Genomic DNA, 16,704 nt, shown 5'->3' with positions numbered 1-16,704 from the left:
TATATATATAATATTTAAGTTTATTTTTAATTATTATAAGTTATTATTATTAATATTGTAACATCTATACAGTACACTTACGCCAAGTACTTCATCTTCATCTAAAATCTCTTCCGTAGTTTCATCCAAAGACAATGCAGCATCTATAAAATATAAATAATTCTTTCACAAAAATATAAGATATTTATATTGAAGGAAAAAACTGAAATAGAGCAAAAACAGAACCTCCATGAATTGCTAATTGGAGTCTTTCTACCAATTCATTTTTATTGCCTGTACTGGAAAGTCCTCGTTGTTTTAATTCAGCCCTTAGATCAGCTACCTAAAAGATACAGCAATGTAATAGAAATTACAAGAATTAAAAAAAATATTTTGAAATGGCTTATGCTTTGTTCTATTTCAACTGCAAAAATTATAATTAGTTAAAACTACAAAGATTATGAGAAAAAAATTATGGGAGTTGTGATCTGCAAAGAGGAAATTATACACATTATAATTGAAACAGAAACTTAACATATTTTCATTTGCCAAGCATATTTTAATTAACTTTCTGTTCACCAAAAGAATTCTTTTGTAACAAAAATAATGAGATACAAAATTGATTTATAATATTATTATAAATAAAAGTGTCCATTTATTTGCCAGTGCATTTTATTATTATGCTTTTCTACTATAATCGAAGATAGTCATAATTTTACAAACATATTTTAATTTTTTTTCTATGATAAGCCATTTCGAAAGCTTTAAACCTTAAGCCAATTACAGTCGAATGTGAAAAGACTGTGGTCAATTTCTTATGGCTTAATAATGCTGATTCTGTACAATGAGTCTGTAGACAGAAGTCTTAGTCTTAATCAGTGAAGTTGGCTCATCAGTGTTAGTCGTACAAATTAGCTATTGGTCAACTTCACCAATAAGACTCAACTACTAACTACTGACTCATTACAGAATCAGTATAAGACTTATTAAGGTGTTAAAATAAGAATGGATTGTGAATACTGCTAATAATCTTACAAGCATATTTTAACTGACTTTCTGTTTATGTATGTAAAATGATTATTTTATAATAAGAACAATGAGAAATGAAATGAATTATAATATTAGATACAATAAATAAAAATATCCATTTATTTGTATACTTAGTTATTTCTCTATTATTATTAAAGACAGTTATATACTTACAAATATATTAAATTATATTTAACTGACTTTCTGTTTTTTCATCAAATAAAATTATTTTATAATAAAAACAATGTGATAAAATTAAATATCTACTATAAATGAAAGAGTACCCATTTGTTTGCTGGTACACTTTTGTCACGCTTTTCTATTATTAAAACAAACATAATCAGTCTTACAATTCTAAGTAATTGTATATTTTACGTTATATATTATAGCCAGCAATAATATCGGCCACCGGTGACCATCGTATGTTAAAATCGACAGCGGAAGTGAGTGTGATCGGGAGCAATTGGGATCAATCGGAAGCAGCGACTTTCTAGACACGAGGAAGCTTGATTAGAATATCACCGAGAAATAGCGAGTTGTGCGGAACAAGGAGTTAACTTATAACATTCACCTTCATCTTCGACAGTTCAGTTAACCCTTTCTCGTAAGACGAATCAGCCATCGTGCGTTTGAATTTTTTCCGAATCACAAGTACGCTACTTGGTGGTCGATTAGCATCTCATCACCACTTACAAGCATTCGTTTCTTCGTATCTTTCACTATTACAGCCGTCGCATAAATGGAACCAAATGGAACGACGACACGACCGGGTACAACACGCCTGTTTAAGCGGCAGTTACAGGGATGCAACCGATGCAACCGTTTACAAATGCAATCGATCGATTGAAAGACGAGTGCACCGTAAAAATAATCTAAAAATAAGATTGTAAAAGCGAGAAAACAAATTGCATCTTTTATCGTAGTTGTTTTAGAGGGATGCGTATTAATTGTTATCTATTTTTTTCCTCAGTTGTTATCGCACAACTCTTGAAGAGTGCAACGCGGTGCAACGTTTTAAGTTGGCGATACTGATCGTGCGACAGCAAGTAGCACCATAACCTTAAAAATAAACCGTGAGACATTAATCCGTTGAGATGGTTGACGAATCGACGAAGAAGACTTTGAGTAATATTCCGTTATTACAAACGAAAGCCGGCCCCAGAGACAAGGATTTATGGGTACAGAGATTAAAAGAGGAATATCAGGCTCTGATTAAGGTGAGAGAATTGAACACGACTCTTTTTCACTTGCAAGCTTATAAATGTCATACTTCCATATGGAATAGTTTTTGTGTTGCTTAATTTATAAATAATATTAATTTAATTTAATTTTTAGTTTATAAATGTTAGGAATTAATTTATGTGATGAGACATTATTAAGCAGCACACATTTACTCTAAAAATATTTTATGTAATAAATAGATTTGTGACTACATTCAGAATGGCTGTGTTTAATAGAAAAAGCAGCTTTGGAACAGTTGTAAAATTCTTGGATATGGTTTATACATTTAGATCCTATGAGGAATTAAGGGCAATCATATTAAAGAATTTTACAACAGTTGCAAAGTTGTTTTTTCTGCTGAATACAGCTATTCTGAACGTAGTTAATAATCATAAGTCTGTTTATTAAATAAAATATTTTTAGGGTAAATGTGTGCTGCTTAATAATGTCTCGTCACATAAATTAATTCCTAACATTTATAAACTAAAAATTAAATTAAATTATACTATTTATAAATTAAGCAACATAAAAACTATTCCATTTTGCATTGCTTATTTTTCGAAGTTTTCTCCTCTCAGACTATATTCCTCTAAAAATTCTAGATAGTCTGAATCTAAAAGTACAATCCAATCAGTACAAAGGAAGCTTCCAATTAATACATAGATTTAATTATATTATATAATCTTTTTTATTGTTATATTATGTCAAAAATAACAAAGAAGCAGATAATGACTGGTTCCGGCTGGAATCAAACAAGGAAGGCACTAAGTGGTTTGGCAAGTGCTGGTACATTCAGAATTTCCTGAAGTATGAATTCGAAATAGAATTTGATGTGAGTAGCATTACTTTTTGCTTTTTTCTTACTGTATCTTTTATTTAAAGAGAAAATGGAAAAATATTACCTCCAATATAGAATTCTATTTGAATAATATTTCATCAATATTTATTATAATAAAAAAATTAAAATTATTAAAACCTAAAAATAAATCGTTAAAAAAATTTAATTAACAATGTTTTCCTTCTCGGACAATTCTAGATTCCCATCACATATCCCACAACAGCACCTGAAATTGCTTTACCAGAATTGGATGGTAAAACTGCAAAAATGTATAGAGGTGGTAAAATCTGTTTGACTGATCACTTCAAACCATTGTGGGCTCGCAACGTTCCCAAGTTCGGCATTGCTCATGCAATGGCTCTTGGTGTAAGCTAAATACTTGACTGCATAATAAGTGAAAGTATTAATCCTTCGGAGCTTTTGACAAAATCTATAACACAGTTACTGATATTAGGTCTATAAGGTCTGCTTAATTTATATTAATTATAATAAAAGGCATTAATGAATTTCAAGAAACTAAAATAACTTACATGAGAAAGAATTAATAAATATATTTTATTTATAAGAATAATCAAAATTCGCAAATGTAACATAAAGAAAATTGAATTGACACTTTTTATAAAGAAATTTATAATTGAATCCATATCAGCTCTGAAGGTTTAAAAAACTTATACATTTTTGTATCAAGATACTTTCATAAAAAATTCTAGCACCAAGTTATTTCTTTATTTTAGTTGGGACCATGGCTAGCAGTAGAGATTCCAGAACTTATAGAAAAAGGTATCGTAGTTCACAAGGACGAGGAAAAGAAATCGTGAAGTGGCAACAATGCAGAATGGCAGAAATAACAAAATGCAAATGTTGAATAAGTTAATTTTTTACGCTTATCATTCAAAAGGAAGAATTTATACATATTAAGTTTTTACATATGGTATAGAGTATTATTTACATTGTTTAAGGCGCGATCAAATAAAGACTATTTAATATAAGCTATTTATCATCGTCATCTAGTTTTATCTTTTTGCTTTCTTTAACGATTTGATCGAGCCTATACAAATCCTTGAGCGATACTTGTCCCGTTCCCCTCCTAAGAGGCTTCGGTTGAGACTCATCCGGTTTCCATCCCAACATATATATTATCTGAAACGTGGCGGGAACAAATGCTGTGTTATCTTCTTTCGTTTTTCCATAAAGCTGCTTGTATATAGATGCGGCTGCGATTAACGTATCCCTCGACAAATGCAAATTGCGATTTCTAGCTGCATTATTCTCAGCCATTCCTAGATAATAAATTGCGTACTATATTTACACGTCTGTTATATAATATTTATTTAGTAAAGAATTTTGTACAACGTTATTTACCTTTCAGGTCCCACATAAGCTCGAACATGCTTGGGTAACCAATGACTATCTCGTCAGTATCAATAGTCAACATAGTAAAGTTCGCTCTTGTTAGTAAAGACCCAATATCTCTGATTTGCACGAATGGCGAGATGTGTGGCGAGATCCCACCGTACCTTTCAAATTCAGCTAATTGCAAGGCACTTCTATATTATCAGAATAAATGCCACAAATAATAAATGCAAATAGAATGTGGAGAAACTTCGATTTAAATCTGGTAATGTTGTCTTTACCTCAATTCGTAAAGCGTATCACCACCAAATACAGCAGCCATAAAGACTCCATCATTTTTTAAGCTACTGTTGATACGTCTGAAACATCCAGGAAGATCGTTGATCCAATGAAGACTCAGACAACTGATCACCATGTCAAAACTGTCAGGCTCAAAGGACAGATTCTCTTCATCTATGACTTCCTTCTTAACTCTTACACCCTCTGTAATCTCAGCCTGCTGCAGGAAACTCGGACTCATGTCGGCCAGCACCAATTCCTCCACGGATTCACTGAGAATCCGTTTGGACACATGACCACGGCCACATCCCAGATCAAGGACTCTATCAAACTTTCGTTTGATGTCAAATATTCTATCTGCCAGCCTGTCGCCTACCTCGTCCTTAATGTAGTCATACAACTGGACATTAGCATCCTTGGCGGCACGTTCGCGCTGCAACAACTTTGCATTCCTGTCAAACACGTTCATCGGACTATCGGGTGGCAACACGGACGTCGATGCAGCATTGCATGTACCATTAGGATTATGTCTGAGACTTAGTAGGTTCAGTTTACCACATAATATCCAGCTTTTCCCATGAAATGGAATTTTTGATGTCATTTCTCAATCGCACTATGTTTTTGATTGATTTTTCTTTTAAAATGAAAATTAAAGAACTAATTAACTTTTCTTGTTTTGGAATATATTTATCCCTTAGACACAATTTCACTTTTTTTCCTAGTGCTTTTTCTAATTTTTTATAATATGAAATATTTTGTCATCATAATTAATTTGTTGATATTCTTTTAGATATTATTAATAACGGTTTGAATCAACATCAACTTGATCAGCTGTTCAGTTGCTCTGGTTTATTCCGTTATTTTTTGTGAAAATTGAGGTTAGGAATAATCTTAACCTATTTCTAATCTTAACCTGCAAGAGAAATGAACAACATTATCAGTGAAATATAAATAAAATTAATATATAAGATTTATGATAAAAACTAATTATAATATGTATTATTATATATCTTATTATAATAAATTTTAATACAATAATAACATTATTATAAGATTATCATTTTATATTTTATCACACATTGACAATATATAAATTTTATTATAATTACTACGAGTTAGTTTTCTAAACAATTTTATCCATAAATAAGTATCAATAATAAAAGACAATTGTAACATGATACAAATACAGTTGTAAAGCGATATGTATATACAATATTTTTAATGCAACTGCATCTTTTCTTCTAAAAGATCTATTACCTTTAATATGAATTATTAAGTTAATATTATAATGTATTATATAATAATTATTAAAATTAATAGTTTTGAAAATATATTGAATTTTTTATATTCTTTTGAAATAAATAAATATTTGGAATGGTTTAAAACCACCGCTATATTTTGAAGTTACATAATTTGTTCTGGGTATCAATCATGAAACTTTAACCCTAGGATGGAAAGTAAAAAATGAATAAAAATTTTTATCATTGAAATTAATGGAGAAATTTTTCACTTTCCACTCTAGGGATAAAATTTCATGATTGAAACGAATTTACTAGAATACTGATTATTTCATTGGTCAACGCCTAGTAAATTTGCTTTTGTAATTTTCACCTTGTTTGAAGATACAGAATCGACCCCCAGAATCGATTCTCAGATTTAATTCTTTTTAGCCGCCGAAATCGCCGAAATTAATTAAGAAAATTTAAACTAAAAATTTTGCCACTAAACATCTTCGAAAATCACCAAATCTCGTGGGGAAAAACCACCAAATTAGCAACACTGCAGAACTGATGAGTATCAATATGGCGTCACTTCGGTGGCGCTGCGGTTTGACACCCCTCTTTACGATATCGACGCTGTACTTTGCGTCGCGTTTAGCGAGATATCGCATTTTTATTCGGTAAAATTTACAGAAATCCTTCGGATTTCTAGCTCGAAAAATGGTTCAGAAAAAGGTAAGATTATCGAATCATCGTGCGCGAATAATATTTTTGTTAAGCAGCATCGGCTGTGTCGAATATCCACGTTTGAATTGGTCCGAATTTCGAGCATGTTCTCCAGCGTGTAGCCCAAAAATATGTTTTCATTCTACAGTCAATTAGTTCAGTAATTATGTAATGTGATAATTGCGGTCCTCTGAAATCTTACTTTTGCAGAAAAATGCTATTTCTGGATACAACGATCAAGTAAATCTATTCGTTCGCGTGACATCAATTTAACATTTTATAACCTAATTTTATACAAAGTAATTTCGTAGATCTCTAAAAAAAATGAAAGATTGGCAATAAATGTATATTTTTCATGAGATAAAGGAGATTAAATCGTTGGATTCTTAAAAGATATTTCTTGCATAAAAATATTTATAATTTCTACATATTTCGTTAAAATTACATGAATATATTACAAAGAAACGTATTAAAATTCTATTATATTGCACGTGAAAATTAATGTTTCTATTTCCTTTTATAATTTCAGCCTAAGAAGAAGGTTGGGAAGAAAGTAGCTGCCGCACCGTTAGCAGTTAAAAAGGTTGAACCGAAGAAAGTGACCAATCCACTCTTTGAGAAACGAACGCGTAACTTTGGCATTGGTAAGTCAGTATAATTTTTCTGATTTATGATTAATCCAGTAGAACTCTGTTTATCTGCATTCCATTTGTGTGTTTTTCTGCGTCCACTAATGCAAATTAAATAAAGATAAACTCGGGACATGTTCAATTTCAGTTTTCTAAATTTCAGCTCCTATTATCGGAATTAATAAGTAACTGGTAGAAGAGAGAGAGAGAGGAAAAAAAAGTAAATCAATCTATTATCCAAACCTTTCGAATATTGGAACTGTTTTATCCCCTGACATGTTTAAATAAATAGAGTTATACTGTATTTTATATCTATATAGAACAGTCATATGTTACTGTGAAATTGCATTAAAATTTAGGCCAGGACATTCAACCGGCTCGTGATCTCAGCCGCTTTGTAAGATGGCCCAAATACATCCGTATTCAGCGCCAAAGATCTGTGTTGCAGAAGAGGTTAAAAGTACCCCCGACGATAAACCAGTTCACGCAAACATTGGATAAACAAACCGGTAAGACATATATTACATGTATGATTTAAAGAATTTTTTAATCCTATTCATATGCACATGGAAAAAATATAACAATCATTCTTATGTTGTAGCTACACAGTTATTCAAGGTATTGGAAAAGTACCGCCCTGAATCAGCAGCCATGAAGAATGCAAGATTGAAGGCAAGAGCCGAACAAAAGATTGCAAAGAAGGAAGATACGCCGACAAAAAAACCGAACGTCATTCGCAGTGGAACCAATACGGTGACTACACTGGTGGAGCAGAAGAAAGCTCAACTAGTTGTTATAGCTCATGACGTTGATCCTATTGAGGTTAGTTATTCATCTAAATGTCTGATTCATAATAGATTTGTAGTTTTCATTCTATTTAACTATGATGCCTGAATTTCTTCACCTGAGAATATAAATGTTATTAATATTTGTATTCAAGGAATGATATATGACACCTGAGTACCGTCTTACATTACTATACGTATATTTGTAAGGAATTATATGTACCAATCTAATCAATTTTCTCTTTATTGATACAGATCGTATTATTCCTTCCTGCCTTGTGTCGTAAAATGGGTGTACCATACTGTATTGTTAAAGGCAAGGCCCGTTTGGGACGTCTGGTTAGACGTAAGACCTGCTCAACAGTTGCTCTTACTCAAGTACGTAATTATATCCAATTGTATTTTTGTTTTAATTTGCATTTAATTAAACTGTATTATTTGTATGATGAGTACTCGAGAGCCAATCCAATGATACACTATGAAATTAAAATATATCTGATACACATTTATGAAAATCTGACTCTTCTCTTTTATTTCTGTTTTATTAAAATATATTATCATTATTTCAGGTGGATTCTGGTGATAGGGCCAACTTCGCGAAGATCGTTGAAGCCATTAAGACGAACTTCAATGATCGATATGATGAAATCAGGCGTCACTGGGGCGGTGGTTTATTGGGAAGCAAATCTGCGGCAAGGATAGCGAAATTAGAAAAAGCTAAGGCGAAGGAACTCGCGCAGAAACAAGGTTAAGATCATTGCCCAAATTATCAGATTATATAAAAAAATAAAAAATAAAATAAATTTAGTACTGTATTTATTTGATAAAAGTATTCCCACATTCATATATCTCTTTCATTTTTGTATAAAGAATCTTTATTATATATATTTTAAGATAAAAGAATTCCTAAATTAACTATATACAGTTACAATAAATATTGTATCTAATATCCTCAAATTCGTTTCTTGATGAGCTTTTCTAGTCTCTTAATTCTTCCAGCTTCATGTTCTGGACTATTATGTACTACATGATTTTTCGCAGCTTCTGCGACATCCGTGTTTTCAGATTGTTTAAATTGCTTAAGCAATTGATCTTGGTCTGTCTTTTTCAATCCCTAAAACGTATATATTAATTAAATTATTGATGAAAAATATAATAAACGGTAATTTTACTTATCGCAAAAATTACCTTCATATCTAAAATTTTTTGGAATTCTGAGGATTGTAAGTCAGGCAAGCGTATATTGCACTGTTTCACGAAATCGCTAGAAGATTCAATTGGAGACATTACAATCTTCAATATCATTTCAGCGTTTGCCATACCTTTGACTACAACCTATATGATAAATAATATATTAAATATAAATGTACTTTAATAAATTTAATATTATCTACATTCTAAAGTATTCAATTACTTTTGTGTATGTTACTGGAGCTTTTCTCTGTATTTGATAACCTGTCAATGGAAGATCCAGTAAAGCTGTTTTCAACATATGGACATCTAATAACAATTGTTCTGCGCCAACGGCATTTAATGGTTTACATTTAAATAATTGCTGTACTAATTTTGCTATGAAAGAGCTGAAATAAAGCATCAAGTATTAGAGAACTTCAAAAAGTATATAAGTACGTGTATAAGTATACGATAAATATTTTACCTGGCGAACTTTACACAAAGCTGTGTGAAGTATTTTCTACAAGAAGATAATCTATCTCGTATGGTTGGTATTGTTTGTCGAAGATGTGCTATTATCGTATTAACATAATTACTCTGATCGCCCACGATTTCCACAGAACTCCATTGTACCTAATAAGTAAAATAGAGTTATATTTTTATTATATAATATTAATATATATTGTCTCTCTATCAATTGTATGTTAGTTTTAAATAGCAGAATATATTAATTTTATTTCTATATTGTAGAATGATATGTCTGAATTAAGTATAATTAATGTATAATTAATGTGTTATATTATAATTGCAACTTGTTTTTATAAGTTACCTTAGTCATTGCAGTCAATGCGGATTCACACGCTGCTTCCAGATCTTGAACTAGCAATTGGATGCAATTAGAAATCACGCTAAAAATAAATAGCAGAAATTAATAAATTAATATAATACATAAATAAAAATTTTCTAAAATATGTATATAAAAATAAAAAAAAAGATATACTTGTGGAAGATATCCTGTTCTTGAGATAAATTAATTTTTTCCGAACAGCATTCATCTGTCTTTCCACGAAGTTTCTCCTCTAACTGCTGTGTCGTTTCTAAACAATATTCCGCTGTTGTTAAAATACTGAAAAATTGTATATTTCAATAATGATTCACTTTGTTCTGTGGAAATACAGAATTCGTAATATATTTACCAGCATATACGAGATTGCTCTTCTTTACTAAATCTGGCAGTTTCTCCTTCCTTCAAAAAACTTTGGAAATTTTGAATAAAGCCTGACGTTGATAGATTATCTCGTAAGTCACGTGTGATATTACTCATGCTGGTACCAATTCCTGCACTGCCTCCGACTCTATAATGGTTATATTAAAGTATATTGAGTTGCATTAAGAGATACATAAGTTTTGAATTACTAATTTCTGAAGAACTGATTTGTACAATTTTTAGACTTACTTGGGTAAATTATTCTGTAAGATCTTTACAGCGTACTCTCGTAGGTATTTTTGAAAGGTCTCGGCAAGGCTCAACATGATTAAACCGGTACTGAGTTGCGTACATTGTAGCATGCACTTCTTATAAAATACAAACAAATCGGCACACGAACTCAAGACACTACTCGGGCCTTCAATGCCATCGAATTCCTTAGCACCCGGCGGTTGCGTTTTAGAATCGGACACAAACTTGTCCATCAGATCTGCTAAATTGCGATCCAGACTTTCTATGTAAATGTTCAAGTATGGCTCGAAACATCTTCCTATTAGTTTTTCGAATGGAGACGATCTTGGTTTTTCGTTTTCAATCTATACGCACAAAAGAATAATAAATATTTTTAATGAATCAGTAACAGGAATGAATGTAGTATACATATATAAACGGCTTTGTTACCTTCTCATCTTCTTCAAAAGGATTTCCCGGGACTTTCTCCACAACTTTATTACTGACTGGCACGGTCTTAGCATCGGTAGTCTCCAAAGTGCTGCCAATAAAACGCTTCGACAATAGCGTCTCAAAATTACTAGTTCTCTGAATCGCGTAAAGCAACAATTTTACATCTATTTCATTACGCCTCTTGTTCATTAATTTAGTGAGATCTTCACGCGTGACATGGCAAAATTGTACAGCTATTCGTTCAGAAATTTCCCAGTCTTGAGGAAAAATTGTGCCGAACTTTGACTCGAAATCGAGCAAATGTTTCTTGATCCACGCATATCTTCGATCTATCTTATCCAACCAGGCGAAATCCTGATTCTCATCGAACAAATGTGCATATTCTTGTAATTGGATATTTACAAACCAAACAAGCAGATCTTTCCTTTGAAGAAAAGGAGTGTTCGAGACATTATTAAAATTCTATCATTACTTAGATGCTACAAGTATCTATATAATATACACACTTCACTTTAGGATGTAATACTGATAATACTAAACATCCTTCCGTCAATTGATTGAAATGTTTTGGATTCTGGCCTGAGAAGGCCTGCTTGAAATCTGCTGTAATCTGCTGGGCCAATTCATCCTGGATCTGACGTACCTTTTGTTTAGACAAAAGAAAACATTAAAAGAACAATCAATTAAAAAGAAAACATATTAAAAAAATAATTAATTAAAAGAATTGTCTATCAGTTATCAAAGATAAAACTTGTGCTCCTACTTGATCAGATAATTGTTTCACTTGTGGTATGTCCATGTAGCTATTAAAATTTTGCATCACTTCCATCACTGCTTGCAATGGTAAGATAATTTCACCATACTGCTTCCTTTGCGTCAATATTCTGAAGGAACGTACAATAGATTCATAATTATGACCAATGTTTAAATAATATTTTGTAAAATAAAGCAATATGTGTACTTTAAATTATCCACTCCTTCCACAAGCATGTGCAAATGATTTAGTGCTGTTATCGAAGCGGTAAGATTCTTTTTAGCAAAATCCAGCTGTTTGATGTCCCTTGTAATTTCCTTGACCGCTTCCTCAGATTGCTCCGCCTTGTCTTTTATGTCTTTTATATGGATAAATAATTGCTTTATCACCTTCTGTGCATCTTCCAACGCTGCTCTACCATCTTGACCCACGTTTGTCTGACCACGTACGACTGACCGTATCTCTTTATCAATAGTATGTATCTTATTTTCTATTTTATTCACCACTTCGTCAATATTTGACAGTGACTGTTCCGTAGGAAATAACGTGTTTATATGATCCACTACATTGAAGTTAGGTTGGTCTAACGGATCAGTGATAGTTAAGACCTGATAGCAAAAACGACAATGTTAAGCTTATTTTGCAAAAAATATAAAAATAAGTACTTTACAGATATAATTACACACAAAACCAGCAATGACAAGTAGATGTCAAGGAAGAAGACAGTTCAAGGAAAAACAGATGTTGAAAGGAGAATCATTTTATTGAAAAATAGGAATATAAAATATAAGAATTCAAAGAAAACGCTGTTATTTTGCACGCGGAACGAATATAGTTTGAAAACACTAACGCCTGATGAGAAAAAGACAAAAATTCACGGTGGACTTAACCTGCTCGATCACTTTCTGCACGTTCTGCGGGAAGGTGTAGATCGTAGAACGGAGCTCTTCCAGCTCGTCCTCCTCGTGATTCTCCATCGTGCTTGATCACGCTACGTGAGCGAACACGGGCGTATTTCACGCGAGAATCGCGCTATAGTCTACACCCGCGCGCCGTACACAAAACAGATGCAATTACAGAATTACAGGTAGACGTGAGTAGATATTAGTGGATGTGGCAGAACTGGCAGGTAAAGGTAACATCCATGACATGTCGATGACATTTCGCGAGCGCGACGCAAAGCGCTGAACGCTCAGTGAGCGCTTTTTTGATTGGTCTATATTTTAGGATCTAATGGAATATGCCAATCAGATGAAAGAGCTCATTGAGCGCTTAGTGAGCGGTTGACATTCTGAATGCACCTATTCTATCTTCGTTCTTTATTAAGCTCAATGTCCACGATACTAGAAGTCCGAGTTCTAGCATCGTAGACATTGGGCTTTAGACATAAAACAAGGATAGAATGACATAAATAGCGCTAATAGCGCCTTTTCGAACGCACCAAATATCCGCGAATCATTAGATGGCATTAGCAACTAAACGCCCGATTCTCGATCAGCTGTTGTCTCTGCATTGTTTCGTCTCTGCAGTATCTCCGTGGTGTGCGTGGTTTACTCGGTTTCTTCGGTAAATAGTGACGTGACAGAAAAGTATAAATTTAAAAAATTATACAGCGTTGTATAGCTCCAGGTTGTACTTCTGAGTACGACACTAAATAATGAGAAAGGCGAAAATATAAAGAAATGATAATTATACAGAATAGGTGCCGCAGCTTAAAAATCAATAAAATTAGGTTTATTCGACGCGTTTTTGCATGAAACGAAAGAATCCGGCAGAAAAAAAGTGTTCTGCCCTGTCGATATATTGAGCGTTAAAGTTGACAATTATTGAGGTTACTTCACCTCCGATTTCGATGAAATTAGGCTCTTTCGACGTGTAAAATGAAAGAATCTGACGAAAAAAGTCCAGGACTGCCCTGCGAAGCGAGGGTATTAGTTGCTTTCCATTTACACCGATTCTCAGATAATTCTCACTTGTGACGTCATAAGTCACAGTTGAATGCGCGTTTCTTTTGCATTCTGACAAGTGAGATTCAACTAAATTTTCATCCATAATCTGCAAGATCGAGACCGTGTACTTTAGTCTCGTAAACTCACTTCAAAGTGAGGTTATGAACCTGTGCTGACATGTGATAATTTTTTACCAAAGTAAGCAAGTAGTGATGTCATTAATCTGAGTATAAAATACTCAGCTCACTCATTCAGACTCAGTTTCACTTGTGTATAAATGGAAAACAACTATTGAAAGTTAAAGTTGACAACTATTGAGGTAAGGAAATTTGTCATGTGAACAGTGGTATACAGACAGTAGTACTTACTGGTTCGGGGCGGCTCTCTGTTTCAAGTTCCATAGATGATAAATTATAGTTTGTTTTATTAGCTAAAGCTTTTAAATTATAGATATTTGTAATTAATATTGTAGTATGTCTGGAAAGATTGGAGGTAAAGTTAATTTGTCAACGAGTAGTAAAGGGAAATGTTTATGTAGTTTATATATTTAGAAAGGTGTTATATTAAGTTATAAATGTTCAAAAATGTACAAGCAAAATTGTTTTCTATAATTTGTTATACTGATTATCAAATTACTTATTCAGATACAAATAAATTATTGTTTGCATATTTTGATTTATACAACCTTTCCTATACTCCTATTTATTGGTAAAACAATTGCTTGAGATTATGATAAAAACAGAAGATCAGTTTGGAGAAAGAATTCAAAATATATTTACTGTTATTTTTAATACAGTAGAAATATTTGAAAGAATTTGACAAGTAAGAATATTTTAGTATTATCTCATGGAGCAATAAAATAATTCGTGCAACGTATTGAATTATACAACTTTATTATCTGTTGAGAAAGTAATAAATTAAAAAAATTTTATATAGGCTTATTGTTTACCATCTTTAGCATCAAAATTCATTGTGATCGAAAATGGCATTGTACTTCTAATTTTGTTATCTGTATGTTTTCAGTAAATCTATGGCCCATGATTTACAACTTTATAAAATTTTTTTATCTGAATTAAAAGACTGTGTATTAGTACAGCTAATTTGAGTGGATTAATGATTTATTTGATTAATGATTAATGATTTATTTACACCTTAAATCAGAACAAATCTTCTGCAGATGTGACGATTGAAAGCACACGTTACAAAGTAAGTTTTGTTGCCGATGTAAATTTTAAGTGAGAAGAGTGAGAATAATGAGTTGATATTTTAATATATTAAAAAATATTATACAATTTTGAATTAGGTTTTAGAAGAAGCTCTTAAAAAATTAAATAATTGGGAAAAATAGTGTGATAATGGTGTCATTTTGGAAGATAATTTTTTAATGAAGCAAATTGCTGATGGATTTTGACGATTAAATCAACATTTGATAAAATATTTGATATTGAGTGCTGGTTTCGATTCTGTATTTACAAGAAGATTGAATCAAGACTCTCTAGAGGTTTGGAAACAACCAACAAATATAATTGCCATATAATAGATGTAAGACATGTATATTTACATATGTTAAATATATTTATATATGTTATATGTATGAAGATACATATAACATATATACATACATTTAATATATGCAAATACATGTACAAGCTGTAGAAGTTATATCTGTTTGTTGGGATGTAAAAATACAATTATAATATCCACCTATCTTGAATTGTACTTATAACAGAAAATGTGTGAATAATATCTTTTTATTTTATTATAATTATAAATATAATAACAATATATTTAGATTTATTTAGCAATAATAATTAATAAGATTTGTATATTAATACATTAATAATGAATTCTATAAAATTTGAATCTATTTTATTTTTAAGAATAATTTAAGTAAATAAAATCTATGTAAAATAAGATTTTAGATTTCTATAATTAACTTTAATATCTAAAATTTGTTACAAATTCTTGCAGTATTTTATGTAATATTTATTTTAATAATTAACACATTTTCTATTATTATTATTCGAATAGTCATTTTTCTAATTTAATCTTATTTATATGTATCTTTTTACATATGTGTGTCAGAGATTTTTTGGCACGATAAGACATGCGACAGGATCAAATAATCATCCAACAATATCTATTTTTCTACAAATTTTTAAAATTTGTAGTACTTTTAATGTGATTAAACCATCAAAATATGAAAATTGTACGGTTTTGAAGGATAATGAGGATGAAGAATTAATGATTACTCTTTTGGATATAAAATAATTATATAATAATTCTCATCATAATCAAACATCTTTCACAAAGTTGAAAAAAAAGTTAAATAATATCACTAATAAAGACGAATTACATTCAAATCTAATGGGCTTGTTGTATCATGATTAGTCAGAAATTGTTAACTGTATTATTTATTATGTAACGAGATATTTATCTGTAACGAGATATTTATCTCAACATATTCTTAAATTCGTAAAATGTGACATATGTAGAACAGCATTCACAAACAGTATTAACAATAAATATAGTCCCTTTCCAGCAACTTTAGTGACTAATTTAAAGTTGAAAGAGTCGGTAAGACCCAGTCGAAAAGAACTCGTAATACACTTTAATATAAAAATGAATTATTTAATCACACAGACATTTAGAAAAATTTATTTTCAAAGTATTATCATCGTTCAGACGTGTATGAAAAATGATTATAAAGAATATTTACACTCCTGACTTATCATTTTCGCGCAAAAGTTATAGCGATAAAATATTGGTACAAATAATTTAATTTTATATTCTTTTACGCATGAGACAATATACTAATAAATTAAATACAGAAAAAAAAATATGAATCAACAAATTAAAAAAAAAATTCAAAATTTTA

The 16,704-nt window shown here is 31.2% G+C and overlaps 5 protein-coding genes across 5 annotated transcripts in view; 2 read left to right on the top strand and 3 right to left on the bottom strand.

The window, feature by feature from the left end:
• The window catches only part of LOC108752194 (SAP domain-containing ribonucleoprotein), a 4,025-nt gene extending 2,182 nt beyond the window's left edge, over positions 1-1,843 (bottom strand). The window contains exons 1-3 of the mRNA XM_018492867.1: positions 1,580-1,843; positions 226-322; positions 71-143 (exon numbers count right to left, since the gene is read on the bottom strand). Of these exons, the coding sequence (XP_018348369.1) occupies positions 71-143; positions 226-322; positions 1,580-1,630 (221 nt within the window). The 5' untranslated portion in view covers positions 1,631-1,843. The remainder of the gene's footprint in view (positions 1-70; positions 144-225; positions 323-1,579) is intronic.
• Positions 1,844-2,007: 164 nt separating this feature from the next.
• Positions 2,008-3,933, top strand: LOC108752195 (ubiquitin-fold modifier-conjugating enzyme 1). Its single transcript, XM_018492869.1, has 4 exons — positions 2,008-2,225; positions 2,930-3,061; positions 3,266-3,433; positions 3,802-3,933. The coding sequence occupies exons 1-4, from the start codon at positions 2,103-2,105 to the stop codon at positions 3,883-3,885; spliced, it is 507 nt and encodes a 168-aa protein (XP_018348371.1). The 5' UTR covers positions 2,008-2,102; the 3' UTR covers positions 3,886-3,933.
• A 113-nt stretch (positions 3,934-4,046) lies between these two features.
• LOC108752183 (NADH dehydrogenase [ubiquinone] 1 alpha subcomplex assembly factor 5) lies at positions 4,047-5,447 on the bottom strand. Its single transcript, XM_018492855.1, has 3 exons — positions 4,702-5,447; positions 4,430-4,614; positions 4,047-4,347 (listed from the first exon to the last, which is right to left on the bottom strand). Exons 1-3 carry the CDS (start codon positions 5,298-5,300, stop codon positions 4,058-4,060), a joined length of 1,074 nt encoding a protein of 357 aa, XP_018348357.1. The 5' UTR covers positions 5,301-5,447; the 3' UTR covers positions 4,047-4,057.
• Positions 5,448-6,520: 1,073 nt separating this feature from the next.
• Positions 6,521-8,866, top strand: LOC108752186 (60S ribosomal protein L7a). Its single transcript, XM_018492858.1, has 6 exons — positions 6,521-6,654; positions 7,175-7,289; positions 7,634-7,783; positions 7,876-8,096; positions 8,315-8,437; positions 8,629-8,866. Exons 1-6 carry the CDS (start codon positions 6,640-6,642, stop codon positions 8,809-8,811), a joined length of 807 nt encoding a protein of 268 aa, XP_018348360.1. The 5' UTR covers positions 6,521-6,639; the 3' UTR covers positions 8,812-8,866.
• Positions 8,867-8,979: 113 nt separating this feature from the next.
• LOC108752176 (vacuolar protein sorting-associated protein 53 homolog) lies at positions 8,980-13,006 on the bottom strand. The gene is made up of 13 exons (XM_018492847.1): positions 12,768-13,006; positions 12,085-12,485; positions 11,887-12,007; positions 11,630-11,766; positions 11,121-11,547; positions 10,689-11,035; positions 10,429-10,587; positions 10,233-10,358; positions 10,062-10,140; positions 9,717-9,865; positions 9,474-9,639; positions 9,248-9,394; positions 8,980-9,173 (listed from the first exon to the last, which is right to left on the bottom strand). The coding sequence occupies exons 1-13, from the start codon at positions 12,852-12,854 to the stop codon at positions 9,012-9,014; spliced, it is 2,508 nt and encodes an 835-aa protein (XP_018348349.1). The 5' UTR covers positions 12,855-13,006; the 3' UTR covers positions 8,980-9,011.
• Positions 13,007-16,704: the final 3,698 nt, after the last annotated feature.

The sequence above is a fragment of the Trachymyrmex septentrionalis genome, unplaced genomic scaffold, assembly GCF_001594115.1.
Source record: "Trachymyrmex septentrionalis isolate Tsep2-gDNA-1 unplaced genomic scaffold, Tsep1.0 scaffold59, whole genome shotgun sequence".
Taxonomy (NCBI): Eukaryota; Metazoa; Arthropoda; class Insecta; order Hymenoptera; family Formicidae; genus Trachymyrmex; species Trachymyrmex septentrionalis.
This window is presented reverse-complemented; position numbering and strand designations above follow the sequence as displayed.